Genomic DNA, 27,900 nt, shown 5'->3' on the forward strand with positions numbered 1-27,900 from the left:
GGCACTGACATGCACTAGGCATGCTTACCAATCAGAAGTTGCACAACTTGAAGAGACATTTGGAATATGGAAGTCAATCAATTCATTGACATTCAAAAATCAAAACTCTCTAATCGCAATCCAGATTCTCAAAATCTCAGAAAAATAATCGCAATTAGATATTTTCCCCAAATAATGCAGCCATAGTGTAGGCTAGTTCCAGATGGTAAAATTACCTTGACCAACACTACAACCAATTTCTCAATTTTAGTTAGCAAGTGAATAACAAACCATTGGAGATAATGATTTTTTTTGTTGCATGTTGGGCCAGAAATTACCATCACCTGATCATTACAATATTAACCCTAACCTTTTCATTCACTTTAGAAAATGAACTTCTAGAAAACCTTTGATTTGATAGCAAAACCATCAAAATTGACCCATTAGATGCAGAGATATGCTATTCATATTTTATATAATCTTTTGGCAGCCATTTTGGAAATATGCCAATAAAAAAATTGCCACCACCTAAATTTAATGTTATCATCCAGACATGTTGAACAGATGTCTTAAGGATACCAAAAATGTAAAACCTAAATAACTATTTTTTTCAGTGGTTCAGCTGGAATTCCTCCTGACTACAGGGTTTTGTATTTCCTGATACGTTCGCTGACTTTTCGTCAATGTACTTTTGTGTTTTTCTATGCAAATAGTATTTATAGCATTAAACTTTAGCTAAATAGTTAGTGTCACATTTAAAACAAATTTAAAATATTTCTGCGTTGCTGCCATTTTCCTTAACATTTAGCACCAATGCATTTTAAGCAAATGTTCTATATTAATCATTTTGTAACAAATTCCTACCATTGCACTGTTGTTGGACTGTGAATCATAGAACCAATTTACTCATGAGTTTGGCAACTGAAACATCCACGTGTATGTATACTGTATCAAGATTATTAGCAGTGAAGAGGTAGCATTGTCTCCCTATTGGTGTAACAAGCTGTAGTGAGCAAGATAATATTTAATGCTCACAGCCTCCCATCTCCATGCTAACATTTGATGGGACGACAGATGTGTTTTTTGTGTGTATCTACCAGGGGCAGAGCCATATTGAGATAATATCTATCTCTCTATAGGGCTCAGCCTGAACACATTCCTTAGATGGTTGTATGATCCCCCTACAGGCCAAAATGTGCAATTGTTATCAAAAACCTAGACATTTGAAGTACTTCTGGACCTGTGATGTAACCCTGAATAGATGATAAATAAACTGTTTTGCTCAATGATACTGCAGTTTACACACTTACTCTTTTTCAGAGCCTTTCTATACTTGATTATGTCTGGGATCATTTCTAAAAGCGTACATATAAGAAGGCTTGTCTAGAGTGAGCATCTTCAGATAGATCCTAAACACTAACATTCAAAGTCAAATAGGCTATAGGTTACTGTGTAATCCTTGAGTCTGGCAGTTTAGTGGCCCTTAGGCCTACACCCTACTATGCAACATGTTGATTGGATGGAATAGTGTATGGCTCAGTCCAAGCATTCTGTTCCTTACCCATATACAGATCCAGGACTACAATCACCACATGTGGATTAGGCCAAGATGAACTACTTGTAAGATCCCTTTTCTGTAAGATTCTGGCAGTTTATATAGATTATATAGATTATAGTGGAGTGTCCTCCACTAATGTACAACCCAGGCCCAGAGGTCATGGTGAATGAGCGCCTGGTGCCATTTAGAGGCCATTCTAACAAAACACAGAAATTCAAATGCATCACATTTGTGTCAGTATATCACTGCCTCAGACAGTTCACCATGGTGACCCCGGCTACTCACTCGTGTCATGGGCCTGGTGATCTCTGCTGTCAGGAGCTCCACAGCGCCCCCCTATTACAAATGTAAAACTGTGGTCAGATAATGAACTGCAGCTAACTCTTCAAGGCACCCTGTGTTTGCCTGTGTTGCCTGTGTTTGCCTGTGCTTTGTTTGATGGAGTTTTTCCAAAATCATTTTGATGGCACCTAACCTCATAATATGATGAGCGGCTCTTCTGCCATTGTCTGAGCAGCCCTCTATAGGTGATTACGGACCTAGCAACTTTCTGTGTTCGGGTAGTAACACTACCCCCACTCCGAAACTGAAATGGAAAAGAGCTGCTATTAGATAGATAGATACTTTATTGATCCCCAGGGGAAATTCAAGGTCTCAGTAGCATACAGACAATACACACACATTTACTAACAGCAGAAAAAGTAATTAAAGTATATAATATAAAAACACTACTACACAACTAAGCAATAAGGACAGTAGAAGATAAAGAATATACTAAATATACTAAAATACAAATTATACTAACTAACACTTAATTTAAATAAATTCTAAAAAACAGTATCCACATAGTGGTGATTAATCAATCAAGAGGCACAAATGACTGAGGCAAGGACTGAGCCTGTGATTCTTGGTGCATAGTAAGGTAAGGTAAGGTAAGGTGCTGTCTGAGTGAGTGTCATGGTGATAGTGCAATGGTGATAGTGGTCATGGTGATAGTGCAAATGAGTAAGTCCAACAGTGCAACAATGCAGAAATAAAGTCTATATATATCTATATATATATAACTATTTTAAGTTCGGCTGTGGCATGGAGGGAGGGGTTATGCATATGTGCTAATATAGCACGCAAACAGTGAGGCAGAAAGACAGTGGTAAAAGTGGCTAGTGGACAGACAGTATCCAAACATGGGGGGGGGGGGGTGAAGAGGCAGACAGACTATGCAGAGAAGTCTATCTCTCCTCTTCCCTTAAGTGAAGCATTGAACAGTTCAATGGCCCTGGGGACAAATGACTTCCTCAGTCTGTCTGTTGTGCAAGGCAGTGAGCGAAGTCTCCAGCTGATCTTCTGCTTTACAATAGTGCTGTTGAGTGGATGACACTCATTGTCCAAGATGTTGATCAGTTCAAAAGGGCGGGAGTAATTCCTTTATATAAAAAGGGAAGCAAAGTAGATCATGGAAACTATCGTCCCGTATTCATTTTATGTTGTCTGTCCAAAGTCATTGAAACGGTTGTTCATGAGCAAATAGATAACTACTTATCATCACACAATCTTCTGTACGAATTCCAGTCAGGATTTAGAAAATCTCATTCTACAGACACTTGCTTACTTTACTTAACAGATTACATTAAAAAACAAGTGGATGAAGGGAAATACTGTGGCATGGTAATGTTGGACCTCCAAAAAGCGTCTGACACTGTGAACCACTGTATTCTTTTAGTCAAACTTAGAGCCTTGGGTTTTAATTCTGCATCTCTACATTGGATCCAGTCTTATTTGGGGGATATGGAACAAGTGGTAGATGTGAGTGGTACTATATCAACTCCTCTTCCACTTACATGTGGGGTCCCCCAGGGAAGCATCCTAGGTCCGTTATTTTTTCTGCTGTACATACAGTAAACGACATGAAGTCAGCATGTGATTCTTTACGCGGATGATTCAGCTCTTTTAGTGTCTCATCGCAATAAAACAGAGGTGGAGAAATTACTTAGTTCAGAACTTCAGAAAGTCAGCATTTGGTTATCTGAAAACAAACTGTCTCTTCATTTTGGTTAAACTGAATACTATTTGGATCAAATGATAAGCTAAGGAAGTCACCTGGATTCAGTGTGGTAGTTGGTGATTCTGAAATAACAACTAAGGAATCAGTAACTTACTTAGGCTGCATACTTGATAATAAATTATCTGGGGAGTGCATGGCTCTAAAAGTTCTGTCTAAAGTAAATCAGAAAATAAAATTTCTAGCTAGAGTATCCACATTAATAGATAGACAAGCTACTTTGATTATGCCTGCACTTCATGGTACACAACCATTCCTAAGATTTTCAAACAGAAGCTGCAGACATCACAAAACAAATTAGTGAGGCTTATTCTTAAACTACCATACACACACCTCAACTCGGCTTATTTTAGTAGCCTTAAGTGGCTCGAAGTAGAGGATAGAGTAACATATATAAAAATGTGTATGGTACATAGAATAATTAAAAATAAAGTACCTACATATCTTTGTAATTATTTTTCTTGGGTAAATGCTGCTCACAGTTACTCAACAAGGGGTAGTACCACTGACTTTGTTCTATGTAGATTTAAAAGCTGCATAAGTAAGGGCTCTTTTCTGTATTCAGCAGCCATCAAATAGAATGGGTTACCAGCAGCATTAAAGTCAACAGACAATACTGATAATTTTAAGTCATCCCTAAAGAGCTGGCTGAGCAATAGACAGTAGTATGGTTATTAGAAGTACATGCACTGTATGTACTGAGCAGTAGACAGTAGTATGGTTATTAGAGTTACATGCACTGTATGTACTGAGCAGTAGACAATAGTATAGTTATTAGAGTTGCATGCACTGTATGTATTGTACTTCCTTCTCTGTTTTATGTTGTATGTCTGGGGATGTTTGGTCCTCTCCATGTTGCATTGATTTATTTTTGTTTTATTCCTCCACATACCACCAACATAATTACATTCACTTTAAGACATATGTCTTCACCATATGCCTACACTGACACACACCACCAAATGCACACATTTTAAGGACCACAATGGAAATAAGCCCTGTAACTTTATTGTGTTTATCCTTTTGACTGATAATTGTACAAAGTAATTTTATTTATTTATTTATTGATTTATTTATTTATTTATTCATATAAGAATCATCCTTTGTACAAAATACATCATGTCAATAAAGATTTTCAATCAATCAATCAATCAATCAGTTTGTTCAGGGTCCTTTTGTCAGATAGTGAAGTGATGCACTCCAGTTCAGCTCCCACTACAGAGCCAGCTTTCCTTACCAGCCTGTCAAGTCGCCCCACATCCTTCTTCCTTGTGCTTCCTCCCCAACATACCACTGCATAGAAGAGGACGCTGGCAACAACCAGGGTTGGGTCAGATTACTTTGAAATGTACTGACTACAAATTACATGGCAATTTTTGTAATCAGTAACGTAATCAGGATTACCAAAAACATGTAACGTAATCTGATTACTTTAGGATTACTTTTAGATTACTTCAATAAATATGCCCCTAAGTAAAAGACACTACCACTGAATTGATGAAAGAATTCTCATTCTATTTTTCTGTTTATTATTTCATTACATCTAAGAAATCTCTTTGCTCTGAGTAAAGCATTCCTGTGTGAATTAACTGATCTTTTCTTCCAAAAATCTTAATGTAGCCCCTTGTTTTAGTGTTACCATTTACTTTGAGGTCACCAGGTCCCATTGTCTGAAAAACACCCAAAACTAATACATTTCTATAGCTATTCTCCACTTTAGGGGTGGTATTTTGGTGGTTGAAATTTTCCCCATCCCAAAATTGATCACTTAGTCATCATGGATGTGATCATGGATCACTATTCTCCAAACATGCACAACTCAGCTTAACCTTTATAAGGGCACACCTGGACAATTAATTTAGCTTTTGCTGGATTTTTTTGACCCAGGGACATGGCCTGAGATTGAATGACACCATGTCCATTTCAATTGTGGGGGTGAGAAAATTATTCCTTTGGGATGTTTTTCAACCAGGGGGACCTGGTGACTTTCTCAAAGTAAACGGTAACACTAAAACAAGAGGCTACATTAAGATTAGGAGGAAAAGATCAGGCAGTGTGCCGAGAGACCTGCCCCAATAGTAAATAAGTTAGTAAGTAAGTATAGATACTCTTTTGATCCCGTGAGGGAAATTTGGTCTCCCAATCCGCGAATTAGTGAAGCACACAGTGAACACACAGTGAGGTGAAGCACACAATGAGCACACAGTGAGGTGAAGCACACACCAACCCGGAGCAGTGAGCTGTCTGCTACAACGGCGCTCGGGGATCAATGAGGGGTTAGGTGCCTTACTCAAGGGCACTTCAGCCGTGGATGTGGGCATGGGAGAGCAGTGCTCAACCACTTCCCCCGCCCACATTTTTTCTACTGGTCGGGGATCGAACCGGCAAGCCCGAAGCTTGTCGAATTAAAAGATAACTATAGGCTATCATTAAAAAGTTGCATTGCTTGCATAATAAAATGTAATCAGGTAATCCCCAACAATGTAACTGTAATCTGATTACACAATTTTTTTATTGTAATCTGGGCTGATTATAGTTACTTGATTTTTGTAATCTGATTACGTAATCCAGATTACATGTAATCCGTTACTACCCAACCCTGGCAACAACAGACTGGTAAAACATCCTGAGGAGCAGACATTGAAGTACTGAAGTACCGCAGCCTCCTCAGGAAGTACAGCCTGCTCCGCCCTTTCTTGTAGAGTGCTTCAGTATTGGCTGACCAGTCGATTTTTTATGTCCAGTTGTAAGCCCAGATACTTGTAGGTGTTTACCACCTCCACATTGACCCCATCAATGGAGTCTGGTAGCAGAGCGGGCTTTGACCTGCGGAAATCCACCACCATCTCCTTAGTCTTTGAAGTGTTGAGTTGAAGGTGGTTGAGTTTGCACCATTGCACAAAGTCCTCCACCAGGCTCCTGTACTCCTCCTCTTGCTCGTCCCTGATACACCCCACAACTGCAGTATCATCAGAGAACTTCTGCATGTGGCTTGACTCGGTGTTGTAACAGAAGTCAGATGTGTACAGGGTAAACAGGACTGGAGAGAGCACAGTTCCCTGTGGCGCTCCGGTGCTGCTGATCACAGTGTCAGAGAGACAGCTCTTCAGTCTACGAACTGTGGCCGCTCGGTCAGGTAATCTGTAATCCAGGATACCAGGTGAGCGTCCACACCCATCTGCAAGAGCTTGTCTCCCAGTCTGAGGGGTTGGATGGTATTAAAAGCACTTGAGAAATCAAAGAACATGATTCTCACAGCACTTTTCCCCTTGTCTAGGTGAGGATGTGTCCTGTGTAGGAGATAAGAGATGGCATCATCCACGCCCACTTTCTCCTGGTATGCAAACTGTAGCGGGTCTAGTGCATGGCGTACCTGGGGTCTGAGTATGCGCAGGACCAGTCGCTCCAGTGTCTTCATCACGTGATGTTAGAGCGACAGGCCTGTAGTCATCAAGCTCACTAGGGTGTGGCTTGTTAGGGACGGGGGTGAGACATGATGTCTTCCACAGTGTTGGTACTTGTCCAAGACGGAGACTCAGGTTGAAGATGTGCTTCAGTGGCTCCCTCAGTTCAGCTGCACAGACCATGAGCAGCCTTGGACATGGTCTGTCCGGCCCGGCTGCCATCCTAGGTCGGAGTTTCTTCAGCTTCCATTGACCTGATCTGCCGTGATGAAGGGGGGGAGGAGGGGGTGGTGCGTCTGAGGGGGTTGTTGGGTGGCTGGAGGCTGATGGCTGTTGACTGAAGCCATTGTCACATTGGCTGGAGACTGATGGCTGTTAACTGAAGCCATTGTCACCATGTGGGGGATGGGTGCGATAGCCTGTGATGATGGGGGTGAGTGTTGCACTGAGAGTGAGGGCGGAGGTGGGGGTTGGGCAGGCAAGCAAGCAAGAGCAGTGTCTGAGTTAGCAGGGGGTGGTGAACAGACCACTTCCATTGGAGCTGGAGCTGGGCAGTCAAACCTGTTGTAGAAGTGGTTCAGCTGGTTCGGCCTGTCCAGATCTCCCTCCACAGAGCTGCTGCTCTCCTTAAGGCCAGTGATGGTCTTCATACGGTCCCACACCTCCTTCATGTTGTTCTCCTGCAGCTTCTGTTCCATCTTCTTTGCTGCGCGGCGGTCATTATAATCATACTCTATGAGGTTTGGAGTGTTGTGTCATTATTTTTTAAAATTTTTTTTATTTGTTTTACCACTTTCTGGGATTCTGACTGGACAAAGTGATAGTCAGTCAATGTTCCAACCAACTGGATTTTGTTGTTGAGTGGCGTGGAGTATCTTGGGCAGTTCAGTGGTTTCAGTGTTGCTAGCTTAACACGCTAGTAAACCATAGGCAGAGAATGGGATTCCCGCTAGCATGCTAGCTAGCTTTGTATGCTAAGCTAAAAGAAAATACGAACATGCAAATCATATTGCTTATTACGAAACAAAATGTTAATGTTTTTATATGAAACAGTTTGTATGAATTACCAAAAATTCCCAGTTAATTCTCGTAAAAATTTCCATAATTTCTTTTAATTCCATGAAAGTTTCCAATTTGGAATATTTCCAAAATTCCCCCAGCTTAACTTCCCATGGAAAGTTTCCAAAAATTTACCAGAAATGTTCCACTCTTTTGCAATCCTAGTCCTACTCGCCAGGTCGGGGCAAAAAGAAGGCTGTGTTCAAAGTATTATGGGGTGTGTTACCTCGTACAATGTTTTTCCGTCTCTGATTTGTTTATATAAGCAAAGAGGCTGGACTACTGACAGTCAAATGGCATTTAAAAAAAAAAAAGCAACTTCTCACGGTCAGCCATGTCTTTTGTTTATCTCCGACGTTGTTCACCTGGAACACTTTGAGGTCGGACCTTGTGAGCTCCAAGTGGGATACATCGGACTTCCCAACTGTCTGGAATGCGGCATAAGCCCTGAAGTGATTGCGTTCTAAAGGCTGAAAGGGTTCCAAATGCTATTGGCAGGAATGGGACCGCATTTGTAACTATTGCCCAATAAATGATAAAATACTGATTATAACATAATATATATTAGAATAAAAAATGAATAATATAATATACTGTAAGAACGTGATCACATTGCAGGCAGTAGACTTTATGATTAATCCACTTCATTGTTTATTCAGGAGAATGGACATATCTTTTACAGCAATGCCCTGAGCACTCACATGGAATTACATTCAAAAGGAAATGGACGCAGGAAACAAAGAATGGCGGAAAGCCATAAATAGAGAACAAATAAGTCTGGGAAAATACAATAATAATACAGAATAAAACACAATCTGTCCAGAGACTGTACACCCTCTCCTCTGCAATGTTAACCAAAGTAAAACAAAATTCCAGAAACCAAATTCATCATGTAGGAGGAACCTCAGCCTTGAATGAAAGGTTATAACAATAATTAAACAAACACAAATGACCAAGAACCAGTTAAGACCAGAAATTAACATAAATAGATAACAAAAATACCCTGGTATTTAAAATAAGTTCTTCATTTATTTTGTGCCAGCTACATAATCAACTCAAGATAAACATTTTATCATCTGTTCATGAGAATCCTGGTTCAGAAAAGAAAAGTTCTCCCACATATTTGTTCTGGTACGTTCCATGCAGCAAAAACCATACTGATTTTTAGTAGTTAAATTATTCATCCAGGTAGATAAGCTGATTAGTGAAATCACCAGTTTTAGATGCACAGGTAGAACCAATACATTACTTTCTGAAGCCAGATTTCCCATCTGTCCATTTTTATAAAGTTCAAGTATAAAGGGGGTGACGTGGCCCAAGCCACAGCATCCATACCACATGTGTGGGAAAGTGTCCATGGAGACCCATGCAGGTTCAATTCTGAGCTGCAGTCCATGGAGACCCATGCAGGTTCAATTCTGAGCTGCAGTCATTTCTCCACCCAACTCACATCCCCATGTCTTCCTCCTACTCATTTCCAGACAATATCTACTGTCCTATCACAATCAGACAAAAGTCCCCAAAAACCAGTGTAAAATGACTAAAACATAACAAACACTAAACATTTGTATTGCAATTACAGTCAAAAGCTCCCAAATATAAACATTAAAAAGGGTCAAATGTTTATTTTCAAACCAAAAAACTAAATTTTTTACTGCAATTAAAGTCAAAAGCTCCCAAAAATAAACATTAAAAAGGGTAAAGGGTCCGTGTATCATTCGTTCATTTGATATTCAATTGATAAAAAAAAAGTAACATTCATAAACAAATAAATCATTATTTGTTTATGAATGTGAAACAAACAAACAAATAACGCATTGTTTTCCAAAACAGCGTCAGGGCCGAAACTGATTTTTATATTTCTTTGTTTCGATTTCTGTGACCTGGAAGTCTATCCGAAGTCACTTTCTTGGTCTAGACCTGTCAGTGCTCAGTGTTGCCAATTTAGTTACTTTGTTGCTAGATTTAGCGACTAATTTTGGCCATCCCTAGCGACAGAAAATATTGTCTAACAACTAGCGAGAAATTGGGCGACTTGTGCAATGATGGCAAACTCGGTTTTGTTGTTGTCAGAAAATCATCTCCCTTCTAATGCCTGTTTCAGTTATGAACATCGCGTTCGCCCAAAGCATTGCCCCATAATTAGGCCTATAGAAGTAATGACTGGCCTATGTAGTATCAGCCCATGTTACGGAAGTAGCCTAGATGTTAGATCTATCAGCTCAGATCATCAGTTGTCGACAACGTCATTGGAAGGCAGCCAGCTGCAGTAGCCTAACTTCTGGTGAGATTCCCCAGAGACAAGAGGTAGCTATGGCGGGGAAACTAGGGACACACATCGTTCAACAAGCACATTGATCAAAGGAAATTGGGCTGCAACTTCATTCACAGAGCAAATAATTCAAATCGATCCATAGGCGTAGCCACAGGCAGGCCTAGGCCATCTACTCGTCTGTCTTGCCCATCCAATTAAAGGGCTTTCCTTTGTTTAAAGGAACCGTAAGTAAGAAATGTATTTCAATTAATCATAAAATGGGCCTGATATGTCACTAGACATTAAGAAATCATGTTCATTTCAAATACTTATATCACTGACAACAGTAGTCCGGCCAGTTTGTCAACTGATGTTGATGTTGTAGTGTTATGTTTGGCCTGATGCACCACCCTCCACCGATCTACTAATCACGAAGTCAGTAGCGTTTCAGCATCCGGGTTGCCAGCTCTGCCAGTCAGGAGGGAGGGGGAGGGGGAGGGGATACACCGCTCTACAGTATTTTGAAAGTGATTGCATTACCAGTTTTGGCCACAATCTTACATACGGTTCCTTTAAGTTCACCATCTAAAAAAGACGCGCAAGTCAACTGCTCTGAGAGCTCAAGAATCAGTCAAATAGCGAACAGGCGGCAGCTGCGTTTAATTGTCAGGTGTGATGAAATGCGTTCATATTCCACTTTTATGTCATAAATGTTACATGCCTATGGAAAGAAAGGCTTTGCAGTAGGATTGTCCAATGGTCAAGCTGTTGCTTCAATTTGTGTTTTAAGTTATGCGACGCACCGATGCTGGGTTCATGCAGTTTTGCGCAAGCTGAAAATGTTTAGCTGACTGCGTAATTTGTCATTTTTGTTCAATAAGTTCTTCTTTTCATGTCATAAATGTAACATGCTTATGATAAGGCTTTGCAGTTGTACAATATGGTCAATCTATTGTCTCAATTGTGTTTCATGTGACTCGCCGAAGCTACATTCATGCATTGTTTTGCTCCAGTTTAAAATGTTTCTGCCTAATTTGTCAGCTGTGATCAAATGCGTTCAATAAATTCCACTATGTCATAAATATAACATGCTGATTAATGTTTGTAGGCCTATGGTGTAACTCATCTAGGCTTCTCTTATGTTCAATCAAATTGGCTTTGCCCACCCGTTTTTTTCTGTGCCCACCCATTTAAACATTTCTGGCTACGCTATACTGAATCGAGCATTGGCCTACAAGTAGAAAAACCTATTTCTTTGGACTGTCGACTGAGGGGGAAAAAAGAGATTCTGTTGCTCTGTCCGAGTGGTCATTTAAATATAGGTCTTTAGATCAAGGCCGTAGCCATGATGTCAACATTGGGGGGGACCAAATCTGTGGTGCGGTGTGAATTTCAATAACAGAATTTTAATACATTTCCTTCCATGCAAAAATATTATTAAAATCACAAACAAGTCATTAGTTAAGTCAGTCAATTAGGTTATACCAAACTTTTGACGGACATAGGCACGGATGGATTATGAACCCCTGGGCATATAGATGCAAGAAAAACCTCCCCTGTTAAGATAGGGGGGCCCGGGGGCATACTTCCCCGGAAGACTTTTAAAAAAAAATGACCCTTTATATTATGACGACTTGTGAGTTTTGTGGAAATAGAAGAGAAGGGCAGAGAAGCAACTTCACACAGTCTTAGGCTTCAGGGCCCCCTGAGCTCTTGGGCCCCGTAGATCCATTCAATAATCGATCCCTGGACATAGACCTGTGGTATGATCCATTTGTCTCCAAAATGTATATTTTAAAAGAAAATACAAACTAGAGTATCTTTGATAACCTCTATATTACACTGAATGCTTACTCATTTGTTTGGACCTAGCCCAATCATATTTTTTATTTTGATTTTATTATTCTGGAGGCTAATCACACAATTTTAAGGTTGTTTGAAAGGGATGGGATTCAATATAGGCTACTAAGACAGGTCCCTCTTCTGTCTGACTCACCTCAAGTTACCCTATGCATTATAGGCTGGTTTCTGACAGAAATTACGTTTTGTGTTAAAATGTAGAAACACAGCCTTTATTTGGTGAATGGAGGTGGAAATTCCTTTCTTTGGTAAAGGTCTGAGATTTACATGAACTGTAGGCTATCACCGCCATTGTAAAAGTTTTTTCAACTTGTGCCGTCGCCACATTTGAGTGCTACGTTTTGCCTGCATGGATGCGCGATTGTGTGCGCATCTAAATGTAACATGCAAGATGCAACAGCCATTTCTAAGAGGCTTATAAACCGGTTCATTTCTGACATTACTACTAGCATATGAATGCATTATTTATGTTGTAAGACATGTGAAAGAAATGAATGACACAGGCACGCACAAATTCAAATAAAAGGACACTACGTTTCACTTTCGCTATCATTGCGAGAAAATAGGCTACAATATGGAAAATGCTTCAAAGTTACCTTTGAGTCTGATCAGCTTCAAAAATGAATGGGGTTTCCTTAGACAGTGCTACACCTTTCCAACAAGTTTTGTGAGAATTGTACCGGTATCTTTTGCGATATTATTGACAGCCCGCACCGCAGTAGGGTGCAGAAAGCTTTTGATAGCGCACGCCTCAAACGATAAACGCAAAACCTCCAGGACAAACCACTCACAGTGTACTCTCTGAAACCATGAATAGGTCACTAATTTGTGTGTTATTTACGTTTGATTGCATTTCAGATGACGGGACTTGTTGGTTTCCTGTAGTAGCCTATAGCGTTTTTTTCTTTATTTTTTTGTATGTCCGAATATTGGGGGGGACATTTTGGTCACATCTGAATATTGGGGGGGACACGTCCCCCCCAAAGTCTATGGTGACTACGGCCCTGCTTTAGATTAAATTGTGTGTGGTAAAGTTATAATCGGACTGGTAGGCCTAGTCTGATTTAACACTGCAAAACCGAAGCAGCAGCTGGCAATGGAAGTCAATAAATAATTTCCGGGTCACAACAATCGGAAAAAATAAATATCAAAATCAGTTTTGGTCCTGAGGCCATTTTTTAAACGTTCTACTTTTGATCTGACCATGAAATCAAAAGTCTGAAAAACAATGCGTTATTTGTTGGTTGGTATGACATTCATAAACAAATAATGAACTATTATTTTTTTTGTTTTTTTCAATTGAATATCAAATGAACGAATGATACACAGACCTATGTGCATTGCCCGTCATCATATTTGAGATACATTAGAAGATTAAGAACGAGACTACGGTCTGTAGAGGTAACATAGGTGCTAATGATAGATTGATTAGAATGGAATAGAATTATACAATACAGTGACTGCGTGCACATGCACTTTAGTATTACCCAGAATTAAATATGTGAACTAATATTGTGAACGCAATGAAATAATCATTTTGAACCTGGCTCTATCCAAAGCTCAGATTTTGTGTTTTAAAATGTATGCAAATTGGTGCACATTTAATTAGATAATATCTAATTTGCACATTTAAACATTAAATTACAGAAAACTTGTAATACATTTCTTTCTTATATTAATGTAAGTAATCAACTGGGGAAGTTTCATAGTAATATCTGCTAGTTAAATGTTTTACCCTATTCACCTGTAGTGTCTCGCCTTAACAACCGAATAGAAGGATGAGGCTCTGAGCCTTTGAGGTGGCTGATGTTTCTTCCTTTGTGATTTGAACTTATGTGTCTACTCTGCTTGAACTCTGTTGGGGGTTGTCAGGAAGCAATCCCAGAGGTTGTCATGACATCACACACATGGAACCCTCAGGATCGTTTGCATCCAGTGGCTGTTGAAGGAAGGAGGCCCAATCAGGACTGGAGGTAGGCAGGCATGCCTGGAAGTGGTTCCAAAATCTACAGAAGATGGAATGACACCCAACACACACAATATAACAATTTCATTAGAATAGCATTTCACAATGTGTCTGTGTGCTTATGTGTGTGTAAATAATTTATGTATGTGTGTGTGTGTGTGTGTATACAGTATATATGTGTGTGTGCGTGTAAGTGCATATACCTTGTTTTGTGTGTGTGTGTGTGTGTGTGATAGTGTGTGTACTGTATGTCTGCCTGAGTGTATGTGTATGTATGTCTGCCTAAAGCGTATTAGGCGTAGTAAGCGGGGGGTTGCCGGTTCGAACCAGTAGGCACGGCTTAAGTGCCCTTGAGCAAGGCACCTAACCCCTCACTGCTCCCCGAGTGCCGCTGTTGTAGCAGGCAGCTCACTGCGCCGGGATTAGTGTGTGCTTCACCTCACTGTGTGTTCACTGTGTGCTGAGTGTGTTTCCCTAATTCACGGATTGGGATAAATGCAGAGACCAAATTTCCCTCACGGGATCAAAAGAGTATATATACTTATATTCTTATACTTATTACATACTTGACGTTCCCGACCGGTAGCGTGACAATGTGAGGTCAAAATGACGTAGATCTCGCTGGCAGGATTTTGGCCAGGTCACGCACGGTCCCGCACCACTCTATTTTTTTCAGCTGAGCACGACAAAGTGGAAACCAGAAGATGGACTAGTTCGAGGGCAAGCGAGAGTTGCAGTTCGGAGGTCTGTTTTGTCTTTAATAGTTTGCTGGATAAGTTAACACAGTTACCAGCGAGAGTCGCAACACGTAGAATTACGAGGAAAGAACATAAAAGATTTATTTTCAACCAAAGATTTATTTTCAACCAAAAATCAAAGATCTGCTACGACCTGAACAAAATCTCTTTCCACTAAGCTAAAATGTTTAAATTATTAAAATATCCCTGGGGATGAATAAAGTATCTATCTATCTATCCATCCATCCATCTATCTATCTATCTATCTATCAATCTATCTGCATACACCTTGATGGTAATGATGTTAGTGTGAATAGCAGCAACCAAAGTTTGAAGTATCCTATCAATACAGAGGCTAGCTTTTACTGCCAATGCTACTGACGCCAATGTTACTGACTGCTTCTTCTACTGTGTAAAGTAGGTATACAAGTATAAATGTTTCCGTGCGCTCCCGTGACGTCACATTGTCACGCTACAGGTCGGAAATGACGACTATGTAGGGGGCTTATTGTGTGTGTGTGTATTTATGTGTGTGTGTGTGTGTATTTATGTGTGTGTGTGTGTGTGTGTATTTATGTGTGTGTGTGTGTGTATTTATGTGTGTGTGTGTGTGTGTTCCCATGTCTCACCTGTGGTGATAAACATCGGGATCTCTGCTGAGTCGGTTCTGGAAGCCGATGTAAAGACCATCCCACAACAGACCATTTTTCACCACGTGCCTCATCACTCCCACCCTGTTCTTCATCTTACACACCCAACACAACACACACACACACACACACACACACACACACACACACACACACCACACACACACACACACAGACACATTGAAAAGCTTTTTTTTTATCCGAAAAGCAAGCAACCGTAAGGAAAACAAGATCCAAATACTATAAGGTGACAGGTCTACATGGCTTGCATACTTTTACAGGTCACAAAACAAAAAAACAATAAACTAAACATCTCAAGATTTTGCAGGTCACAAAACAAAAACAAAACATCTCAAGACTTTGCAGGTCACTTCCAAATACAAGACGTATTGTGTTTATCCCTGGTCACATTCTTGAGGACATACAGTAGCCTAGACTAAAACAAGCCTTTGTTGTTTGTCTCTAATCTTTTGCGGTAGTCATTTACATTACATTCCATTAAATTACATTACATTTGGCTGACACATTTTTAACCAAAGCGACTAACAACATGGTGAACAGTTTACGTTTTAAAGAAATTCTCTCAACAATTTAGGACAATTTAAAAACGGTAGAGTACAGTAAGAATAAGTGCATCAGTGAGTGCTGTTTTTAAACAGTTTAGTGTCAGTTCAAGACGGGTGGTAAGTGCTAGGATCTACAAGACTTGTTGTAAGTGGTGCTATGAGAGGAGATGTTCTCTAAAGAGCTGGGTCTTCAGGAGTTTTTTGAAAATGGAAAGGGATGTCCCTGCCCTTGTAGGAACTGGCAGTGTGTTCCACCAACGAGGAACAACAGATGAGAAAAGTTTGGATTGGCCTGAGCATACCGTAGGTAGAGCTAGACGTCGTTTGTCTGAGGAGCTCAAAGGTCTGGAGGTAGCGTATGTCTGTATGAGGGCATTCAAGTAGGTGGGAGCAGAGCCGGAGACTACTTTGTAGGCAAGCGTTAGAGCCTTGAATTTGATGCGACATTTAATGCCTTTTCATCTAGACCAGGGGTGTCCAAACTACGGCCGCGGTCCAGTTTTTAGTAATGGCCCACAGCAAATTCTGAAAATATAAATATGGCCCACACAAGAAGCTTCAGCTCAACTCTGTTGCACTTCCCAGTTTCAACACTAGATGGAGCCAGCCATGAAAACAGTGCTTCTCAACCGTTACCGCTACTAAACAAAATTAAACAAAGAAAAACTTTTAAAGCGAGTCACCAGAAATGGCAGCACCCAAGAAATGAAAAATAGCAAGTGAATGTAGAAGATTTCAAACATGGTGGGAAAATTAATATTTTTTCAAAGAAATCAACAGAAAGTGTGTCTGTCTGATTTGCAATGAACATGTTGGCAAACCGTTCTCAGATGGTGATTTCATAAAGCAGTGCCTCATCAAAGTCACAGAAATAATGTGCCCGGAGAAAGTGCAGGATTTCAACAACGTGAGCTTATCCAGAAATACAGTGGTGCGGAGAATCGAGGACGGGTCAGCTAACTTGAAACTTCAGCTGAGAGACTTGTGCTTGTGCTTTTGATTTTTACTCGATAGCATGCGATGAGAGCTGTTACTATAGACATGCTATAGTGCTATAGATGCTATAGACACCGCGCAACTGTTAATTTTTTTGCGAGGAGTAGATGATCATTTTTGCGGAGGAGCTGCTTGATATGAAAGGCACAACAAGATATTTTTGAAGCTGTGTGAGGCAGTTGAAAAGATGGGGCTTAAATGGGACAAGCTCTGTGGAGTAACAACGATGGAGCTCCGGCCATGCCGGGCGATCGCAAAGGAATGGCATCGATGGTGTGCGCCAAGGTAACAGAGAGTGGAGGTGGTGAGGCTGTTAGGGTGCGCCAAGGTAACAGAGAGTGGAGGTGAGGCTGTTAGGGTGCACTAGATAATTCGAGCTAGAGGACTGTACCACAGAGAATTTCAAGCTTTCCTTTCTGACATTGATGCTGAATACGGGGATGTCACCATAGGTGCCAACTCTCACGCATTGGCCGTGAGACACACGCATTTGATTAATTTCACACGGTCACACGCCACACCCCCGATTTCTCACGCTGAAGTGTCAACCCGGTCGGTCAGATGCCTGAAAAATGAGTTTAGCCTATCTATAGATCTACCTGTTGAGCCACGGTTATGCTTTCAGAGACGGTGAGAGGGTTCAAGAGCACCCCCTGTCTGTGGAATTTTCTAAATTTTCTCTCATTTGCGATGCTACTTCAGAAGCCATCCCAGGCGCATCCCCCCCCCCCCCCATTTCCCCGGTATGCTTTGAGTATTATTGAGTATTTTTCACGCTGAAGTGTCAACCTGGTAGGTCAAATACCTGGCACATGAGGTTCAACTAAACTAAACCTATACATATGATATCACACATCATGTGAACGTGCGGAATCTAAGCTTTCCAATGATATTAGCGCCAAGTTGCTGTGATAAATGGTTCGCGAGAGAATTAACATTGAACCGACGTGCAATTTAGGCTAATCATATTTGCATTTACCCATTACTCTCGGTTTAATATTTCACTAACCCTTCACACAACACGTGGAAAACCCTATTTCACAATAAACAGCAAACCTACCGAATACGAGGATATAAAGCATGCCTCTGTGCAATAAGTGGTTCCTGAGTAATCCGGTTTTGAAATTGCAACACATTTCTACATAGCCTCATTGGGGCGAAATTATAATGTATTCTAATGTTAACTGTTTGTCAGTAGGCCTACATACATTTTTGTAAATTGCTCAGCCATAGATTATCCCACTATCATGGTTCTTATATTGTCAGGTTCCAGCCAATCCCATTACAGATAAATTAATATATTTATATTGGCATGCTTCCTAGTGACATTAATGCAAAAATATGAAGAAAATAAAATAACGAGACACAAATATTGATATAAAGCCTGACATAAGCCATATGCAAACATTCACATCATGCAGATATGGGTACATCCTGAAAAAGGAATAGCATGTAAGCTATAGGCTATGGCCATTACAATGACCAATATATTATCTTAAATAAACTAGCTGAATAACACAGGTGACCACTTCTGCATAATTTCATGGAGTGCTGAAATGTACACACATTTCTGAACTGTGAAATGTAGCATATGTTTTTGTGGTTGTGAACTTATTGCAATATCACCATAACTATTCCACCTGTGTGTGCATGGTTATAATTCTGAAGTGCAAAATAGCTTAGGCTACAGCACAAATATTTCCATAAAAATAAGCAAGTCTGACCTCTGAATTTATTTTGAAAGTGCATCTGATTGATGCAAAATATACAAACATTTCTTAAATTCTTACAAAACACCCACCCACTCTTTAAAATTGTTAGTTTGGACCCCCCACCCCCACTTTTGCCGTGTGAAATACCAGTGCTGTTTTCAGCATCTGTTTAGTGCTTCATTGTCATTTTCATTGGATTCTCCCATTTTCGCGTAAATCGCTCATAAACTTTTTTTTTTTGTTACACGCATTCTCCCATTCCGCTTCTGTCACACACACAGTGACAAGCGCCAAATCCCCCGCAGTGTTGAAGACATCAGTCGTTCCCCTCACTTTTGATAAGGTAAAAAGCCTTATAGGTATGCCAAATAAATAATAACCTATAGGTTTACACTAGGGTATGTAAAACTCCCCATTAACAGCATCACGTCACTAACCACAGCTAAGACTGCACAATCTCTATTCACTCTGTTGGATATCTGAAGCCAGTTTGTCTACTTAGATACTGTAAATCCTCAAATTATGGCCGGGGTCTTAAGACAAAGTACAGGCCTTTAGGGGCAGGATTGTATTCGAGACAGCCCTTTATTTCTTATGCAAGTTTTATTTTGAGACATGCGTTTCTTGGAGCGGCATACTAAGCATGACATTTTCGGTTTAGTTTGATATTTAATTTACTTTTGGACTGTTTGATTATATTGTTAAATGTTGGGACTGATGGGCACTGAAATCTGGGGAGGTATTTGATGATCACTATTACGTTCCATGTGTCGGGATTTCAAACAAACCATCCGCGGTGCTGTAATGGAAACCTTATTGCGTAGCCAAGTAGCCTATTGAGTTATTTTTAAATTATGCATGATTTACTTTTTATTAATTTCGTAGGCTGGCTTTATTTTGTTATATAGAAGTATCTAAATAACCTGTTAAAATGTACCAGAATTCAGGAAATTGCATCTAGTCCAAAAAAAAATTTCCGAAAATGCCTCCGACGCCCATGGTCCTAGTAGTAGGCTAGATCCCTTTGATACCAATGTTCATATAACTCTGGGACCCTGGTCCCAGGGATGGATTACTGCACGGGCCTTCCGGGCCCAGACCCAGGGGCCCAAGGTGTCAGGGGGCCCTGAAGCCCAAGCCTTTGCATGGAATCATTGCCTCAATATCAACACATCAGGATGTAGGCTATGAATCTGATTGAATTTAGTATTGCCCATCCCCAAAATGCACCAGAATACAGGAAATCACATTAAACTAATTAAAAAAAAACCCCCCTTCCACATATACGACAATTAGTGGGGAGCCCTTAATACATCTGGGCCCAAGGGCCCGAAAGCTCATAATCCGTCCATGCCTGGTCCCTACACCTGAGAACCACTGATGTGCGTTTTTTTTACTGTACGGTATAATGCTGAATGAGCCAAACAAAAATGTATGCAGCAAAATTTTGGTTGGCCCCACCAAATCTCACTCCAAGGTTTTTTGAAAAGTTGGCAGCCCTGGGGGATGTACTCTACCACTCTGAGGTGCGCGGGCTCAGCCAGGCTATGTACTGCAGCAGTTTTATTCGCTGAGATCAGAAATCGACCTGGGGCCTGTTTCCCAAAACCATAGTTGCTAACTAAGTTAGCAACTTGGTTGGCAATGGGAAATTGTATTGCAACCAACAAAGTTGCTAACTTAGTTAGCTAGTAACTCATAACTTAGTTAGCAACTATGGTTTTGGGAAACGCACCCCAGCTTTTGAAAGAGAAGGGCCGACCTCTTCATGAACAGAGTGACCCTCTGTGGCTGGCAGACCTGGCATTTTTACTCATCATCTCAACACTGAACAAGAACTTACAAGGCAAAGAGCAGCTGGTGCCACACCTGTATGCGCACATGAAAGCCTTCTGTGTAAAGCTCAACTGTTTCAGACACAACTATGAAGCTTTAATGCTGCACACGTCCCTGATCTGTCTGAAATCAAGTCTGGGGCACTTTTTTGGATGTGTGGTGCCCTAACCGACGTAAAGACACAGTGAAATAACATGTTACACTATAGAAACATGATATAATTAGGAACACATATGTTCTAACTATAGAAAATGGCATATTGCATGATATTTCCATAACCGCAAGATACACGCTTCACGATAACGGCAAGAAGTTGTTAACAGACGTTCACCAAGATGTATAGCCCATCAGCAATCTATTTAAAATAACACCTATTTGAAGTACCATTCATGATATGTTGTCAAATATTGAAGTTGTGGGAAGTACATAGCTTAAATTGTATGTTTTTTTTGTCCACCATGCCTGTTCCATTCATTCTGGCCAGGAGAGTCGAATGAAACAAAACGCACATTCGACTTCTGCTTAAATAACTCATGAACGGTTTTGTTCAGAGATGAAATTCCAACTGTATTTGACAGAGGACAGATGTAGGTTGCTAGTGACAAAATATTAGCTTTCAGTGTGGTACGATGTCTTTGTAAATTACATTTCATTTAAAAGTCCCGGTTCTCCCCCTATGTAATAGACGTGCAGGGTGCTAAAGCTTGTCAGGCATAGCAACAGTAACTAAGGAGGGCGGGAGTTAGCGAAGGGTGAATTACCTAACCCTTTGTTAATATTTGTTAATTGTTACTAAAATATCTATTTGGCACAAGTTAATAGTTTTAAACTTTATTGTAAGGGTCCTATGGGCAGTGGTTCATATTGGGATAGGCAGAAGCACAGTTGAATAACAATTAGTTAAATAATAATATGTAATTAACTTTTCTATTAACATATAGTTTGTAAATAAACATTTAACATTTAAATGATGTAAGAAATAACTTAATTCGTGACAAAAAGACATTTAGTTAACTATTAACAAATATTAATACAATATTAGTTAATAGATTTGTTAAAACATTAACATCTAGATTTTATGCAAACAACTAATATTTAATTAATGATGAAAAAACTATTAACTTGTGCCAAATAGATATTATAGTTACCCTATACTTTACTGTTACCTGTGGTAATTAGCACCCAATAATCCCACTAGTATACTATACTTTACTGTTACCTGTGGTAATTAGTACCCAATAATCCCAATAGTATACTATACTTTACTGTTACATGTGGTAATTAGCACCCAATAATTCCACTCGTATACTATACTTTACTGTTACCTGTGGTAATTTTAATCCCACTAGTATACTATACTTTACTGAATAATTCCACTAGTATACTATACTTTACTGTTACCTGTTACCCAGAAATGGAATGAAGTCCAACTACTTACCCACAGACTGAACTTTTCCACAATCCCACAACCAAATTGGGGTTCACAGACTGGCTACATACCAAATGTGGATTATGCCGTTTACTATGCTTGTGCTGGTAAAACAGTAGGATACAAAATCTAGCCAATTTTAACTTTGTGTAAACTCTATTTGGAGGTGTGTAAATTGGTGGTTGACGTGACATGGTCTTTTTGAGGTTGTGAGTGTCAAACATAAGTAAATAATAATAGCTAAATCTGTAAAGAAATGTGGTTGTATTGTTCAGAAAATGCTGTTTTATAAGAATATACAGAGCATTCATGCCAATCATATTCCTGTTTTTCACAACTTTCAACCAAACCAGAAAAAGCTCATATGGCTTGACTGTCCGAAGCCCATATTGAGAATACAGATGTCCACTTGAAGATCTGCTCTTCTAAAAATCTAGGCAAACTATTTTGAATCAGCCATAATCAAAACGATTTTGTCCCAAAAATGGAGGAAATGTTTGGAGATCCTTGGGGATGGGGGTCTTTCTTCATTCAGGATGTATGAAAACATCTCAGAAGGATATTGAAAGCTTATCGGGTGAGTTATCTCATATATCTCTCATCTCTGGTCGCTGTTTATATACCTCCTCAAGCTATCGAGTCTGAAGCAGCCCAGCAACTTTCTGCTCACATCACGAACATTGAAAACTCTTATCCAAAAGCTAGGTGTTGGTTCTAGGGGACTTTCTACTTGAAGCGGTCTCTGCCCAGGTTTACACAGCAGACTCAGGTGCCCACCAGGTATGATAAAGTATTGGATCAATGTTATTGTACCATTGCTGATGCCTTTCATGCAGTAGCATAGGCTCTCCTAAGTCAAGTCAAGTCAACTTTATTTCTATAGCACATTTAAAAACAACTGAGTTGAACCAAAGTGCTTACAAACAAACATAAAACAATGACAATGGTACAACAACAATAATCACATAACATGGGGGGAAAATAAATAAATAATTGAAATAATAATAAACAAGTTGGTCAAAAATAAAATAAAGAATAAAGAGTGTGTGTGTGTGTGTGGGGGGGGGGGGTATTAAGGTAGATTAAAAGCTTGGGAGAAAATGAAAGTCTTTAAGTTAGACTGAAAGCAGTCAATGGTTGGGGAGGACTTAATATGTACAGGTAGACTATTCCAGAGTTGGGGGGCAACAACAGAGAAGGCTCTATCACCCTTAGTTTTAAGGCGTGTTTTGGGGATATAGAGAAGATTCTGAGATGAAGACCTAAGTGATCTTGGAGTGCTGTAAGGAATTAGTAGGTCACCTATGTAACTAGGTGCCAGACCACTGAGGGCTTTGAAGACAAAAAGTAAAATTTTAAACTTAACTCTGTGCTCCACAGGTAACCAGTGCAGCTTAGCCAACACATGAGTTATATGCTCACGTTTCTTAGAGCCACTTAATAATCTAGCTGCTGCATTTTGAACTAGCTGAAGTCTGTTGAGAGTGGAGTGGGTCAGGCCTGCATATAAGGAATTACAATAATCTAGTCTAGAAGTTATGAAAGCATGTATAACAGTTTCAAGATCGGAGAAGGACAAAAAGGGCTTCAGTTTTGCAATGGTTCTTAACTGGAAAAAGCTGCCTTTGACCACACTATTTACTTGCTTATGAAAATTTAAAGAGGAGTCAAAGAAAACCCCAAGATTCTTTACTTCACTGTGGCAGTTTGCAGAGGGAGGTCCTAGTGCATTTTTCAAGATAGAAACATCGCTTGGAGGGCCAAAAATAATTGTGGCGATCAAACCTGACCCCCTATAATAAAATAATATAATGAAAACATGGCGGCTACATACGGGAGATGGTCAGTGTCTATAAATAACAGCCCAGGTAGCGCTGTCCCCGCCTCTCTCGTTTCCCTCTACCGGTGTTTCGTCTGCTGTGTGTTTGGTTCGCTGGTGTTTCCCCCGCGTAGTCTGAACGTGACGACAGGTAGAGTGTTTGCCTTGTGAGAGCGGCATGGTTTGGTCCTTGTCTCGGACGCTCCGTGAGTATTGCCTAGCCTTTAAGAACTGTTTTACCATTGTTCGGCAGGTTGATAACACCGAGTTGTTCAGAGTTTTGTGCGTGTTTGGTCTAGTCCAAACCGAGCTCCGTGAACTGTTTTATCATTGTTCAGCAAGCGATCACGGCAGCAAAGTTGTTGTTCCTGGCCTGTCGGCCTGTCTCGCCCCATTCGTTCCGTGATCTCCTTGCGCTGTAACTGTCTTATCATTGTTTGCAGGAGTCACGCAACGTGGGTAAGCTAGTAGTTTTGTGCGAGTTGTTTGGTCCTTTGGTGTGCACTCCATTCGCTCCGTGATCTCCTTGCATTAGAACTGTTTTACCATTGTTCGCAGGAGACACGCGACAGTAGCGAGGTTGTAGCAGCTGGCCCACTTCTCTGTGTTGTCCCGTGCTCTTTAAAAGCGCTCTTGTTGTTTAGTCGTGAGCGGCGCGACTTTGTTGAATATAGATTACATAGGCTACTGGGGAGGGTTTCCTTAGGGGTTTTCCTGGGGATTATTATTTTGTTTTTTGTTATTTTTATTTCTACATTTTCCTTTCCTCCGGCGCCGGCCTGCCTTTATTGTAATCTAATCTAAACTGTAAACTGAAAGCAATCACGTTTGTGCTCTAGTTTTGGAGAGCTTTTCTTTTTGTTACGTGATTTTGCTATTTAATGTTATTTTGTTTATTGGTTTATCCACACTGGGAGCTTTGAAGCAGTCGGCTATGTTATAGTAGCCAATTAGTTATAGCCTAAATAAAAGGTCTTGTTTAGCTTGAGTATACTTGAGTAGCTTATAATAGCAGTATAATTTGTTTAACCTGCTACTGTATACTGTTTCGAATTTATTGTGGCCTTAGGCTGAAGAGGTCTTTTTTGACCGAAGATACTTTTTTCTCTCGTTTTTGGACCTTTTTGCGTCTTGCCTTTTTGCGTTTTTTGTCGAGGCTACCGCCTACCGCCTCCTAGTGGCCTGACCTAAAAATAGGCTGAACGGACTGCTACTGCTGTTGTGGTTGTTTGTTTGCTTGTGTGGTGTTCATATGTGTGTTCTGAACAATATATTCCATTTTGAACACACCTGTTTGCATTTCTTGAAGTCTTTTAGTTAGAGTTAAAACCATTTAATGTTTTGTGGTGCTTTATAAAGCCATTTAGTTATTATTTCTGAACTTTAGTTTATCTTCACTCTGTCTGAGTGGTGGTGGATAAATCCACATGGCGCTCAACCGTTACGCTACCCCACTACCGGCACATAATTATATCAGTTTTACTTTCGTTCAGTTGAAGAAAATTTCTTGCCATCCAGCATTTGATGTCACTGAGACAGTTAAAAATATTCTCCAAAGAACAAATGCCATTAGTGTTAACAGGCAGGTAAAACTGAGTGTCATCTGCATAGCAGTGATACTGAATGTTATACTTTTTAAAAATTGAGCCAAGGGGTAGCATATAAAGAGAGAATAGAAGAGGGCCCAAAATGGAACCCTGAGGAACACCACATTTTATTAGGGCAGAGGAAGAGGAGAAATTGCCTAAACTAACTGAAAATGATCCATCACTAAGATAAGAAGAGAACCATTGCAAAACAGAACCCTGGAGACCAACTTCATCCTCCAAGCGTTTTAATAGGATGTTATGGTCAATGGTGTCAAATGCTGCACTCAGATCAAGAAGCACCAAGAGGGCACAAGATCCAGAATCGACTGCTAAGAGAATGTCGTTTTGGACTTTAAGCAAGGCCGATTCAGTGCTGTGCAGAGATCTAAAACCTGATTGGAATTTATCACATATATTGAACTCACTCAGATAAGAAGAAACCTGAGAGAGGACAACCTTTTCTAGTATCTTTGACAGAAAAGGTCATTTAGAAATAGGCCTATAATTCTTCAGGTCACTGGGCTCAAGGTTAGGTTTCTTAAGTAAAGGTTGCACAATTGCATGTTTAAAACCTGAGGGGACCACTCCATTGGTTAGTGAGTGATTAATTATGGCCAATACAAGAGGGCAGATGATGGTAAATCTGCCCTCTTGTATTGGCCATAGGGCAGTGAGACCATAACACTGTCCTTCTAATCCCCGTCTGTCTTCAGAAACTAAAAACTGTTAAACCAACGACTAGGGTAGTAAAACAATTTGTGCACTCAAGGACTGTTTTGATAATACAGACTAGTTTGTTTTTAAAAAATTTGCTGAGGTGGTTAATGACTATATAAACTGTGCACTGTACAGTAATAATAAGCGATGGTTTAAAAGAGAGGTAAAACATATGGAAAAATAAACATAATGTCTATAAAAGTGGGGACACAGTTCTATACAAGGTGGATAAATATGACTTTGAGAGATCTGTCATTAAGGCCAAAACTGACTAGACGCACAATCTGGAAAGCAAACTTGAGCCAAATGACAGTATGGGATGGTCTGAAGGCAGACTACCGACTACACAGCTGCCTGACCATGAAACCTGAAACCATGTCGGCGCCACCACAACCAATGAGCATCAATACCCTCAGCCCTCTTACTGCAATAAAGGAGCATAGGGTTGGGCTCCTGCTAAGAGGAGCATGGGGTTAGGAGTGAGAGAAAGAGTGTGTGTGTGTGTGTGTGTGTGTAAGGACCAGGGCTTTGAACCAGAATTTTTTCCCAATTGGTTCGTTCCGAACAGAAACAGTATTTTAACTTTTTCTTTTTTCCACAGCAAAACGTCGCCATGTGAATACATTGAGCCAATCATGTGCTGTGTTGTGAATACACTGAGCCAATAATGTGGTGTGTTGTGAAGACATCGTGCCAATCATGTTGTGATCGTGTTGTGATTGTGTTGTGATCTGTGATCCGCTGGAGCAAGATTGGTGTCGTGAAGCCTTTCGCATTTCTGCCGAAATGGATGCCCGATGAGTGCCCAAAAAACGTTGCAATATGGCCGCCGAGTGGAGGGACTTGCCTGAAAGGACTTTGCTTCAATTGACCAAACCTGGTCAGGGCTCAATCAGTGCATTTAATTCTCTTATGTCATCAAACAATACAAAACCACAAAGCATTACAGAAGCATCCATCCAAAAGCCTATGCAACTCACTTAGCTTAATCTGTGCAAATAACTGAAATATGGTAGGCTACATACTGTAGCTGCCATTGTGAACATCAATTGGCCAAACCTGGTCAGGGCCCAATCAATGCATTTTTGTCTCTCTTATGTCATCAGACAATACAAAACCACAATGGTGTGTACATAGCTGCCATTGTGAATATTAAACGTATAAATAAATGCCCAAAACCTTGTCAGAGCCCAGAGAGAATGACATGAGTGAGTGAAGAGTGTGTGTGTGTGTGTGCCCGCATTCAAAGTTCGAGTCAAGTTCAAGTTATGGAAAAGTCCAACTTGTTACCCACAGACTGAAGTTTTCCTCAATACCGCAACCAAAGATGGTCAAGACACTGTTTTGGTTGGAATTGTCATGTGTGTCGGTTTCAGATGAACCAGATGAACTTGTGAAGTGTAGATTGGACAGGTATGTGTGGTTTCGGTATCATCCCTGGGGTTAGACTCCTGCTAAAGAGGAGCATGGGGTTAGACTCCTGCTAAAGAGGAGCATGGGGTTAGGAGCATGGGGTTAGACTCCTGCTAAAGAAGAGCATGGGGTTGGTTAAAAATGGGGGGGGGGGGGGGGGGGTCTATGTCTGTGTACCCGCATGAGTGAGTGAAGAGTGTGTGTGTGTGCCCGCATTAGTGAGAGAAAGAGTGTGTGTGTGTGTAAGGACTGTTAAAACCTCTTCATATCTCTGTGTCCCCACATAAGTGAGTGTGT

General features: G+C 40.4%; 1 protein-coding gene across 1 annotated transcript in view; it reads right to left on the reverse strand.

Annotated features, from left to right (window-relative positions):
* Positions 1–13,522: 13,522 nt before the first annotated feature.
* Positions 13,523–27,900, reverse strand: part of LOC143136538 (cytidine monophosphate-N-acetylneuraminic acid hydroxylase-like) — a 94,638-nt gene continuing 80,260 nt past the window's right edge. Inside the window, exons 16-17 of the mRNA XM_076297254.1 lie at positions 15,506–15,621; positions 13,523–14,179 (exon numbers count right to left, since the gene is read on the reverse strand). Of these exons, the coding sequence (XP_076153369.1) occupies positions 14,065–14,179; positions 15,506–15,621 (231 nt within the window). The 3' untranslated portion in view covers positions 13,523–14,064. The remainder of the gene's footprint in view (positions 14,180–15,505; positions 15,622–27,900) is intronic.

This window comes from Alosa pseudoharengus, unplaced genomic scaffold (genome assembly GCF_046254945.1).
Source record: "Alosa pseudoharengus isolate Yale_2024_CS ecotype anadromous, Long Island Sound unplaced genomic scaffold, YU_APseudo_1.1 YU_APseudo_1.1_scf_20, whole genome shotgun sequence".
Taxonomy (NCBI): Eukaryota; Metazoa; Chordata; class Actinopteri; order Clupeiformes; family Clupeidae; genus Alosa; species Alosa pseudoharengus.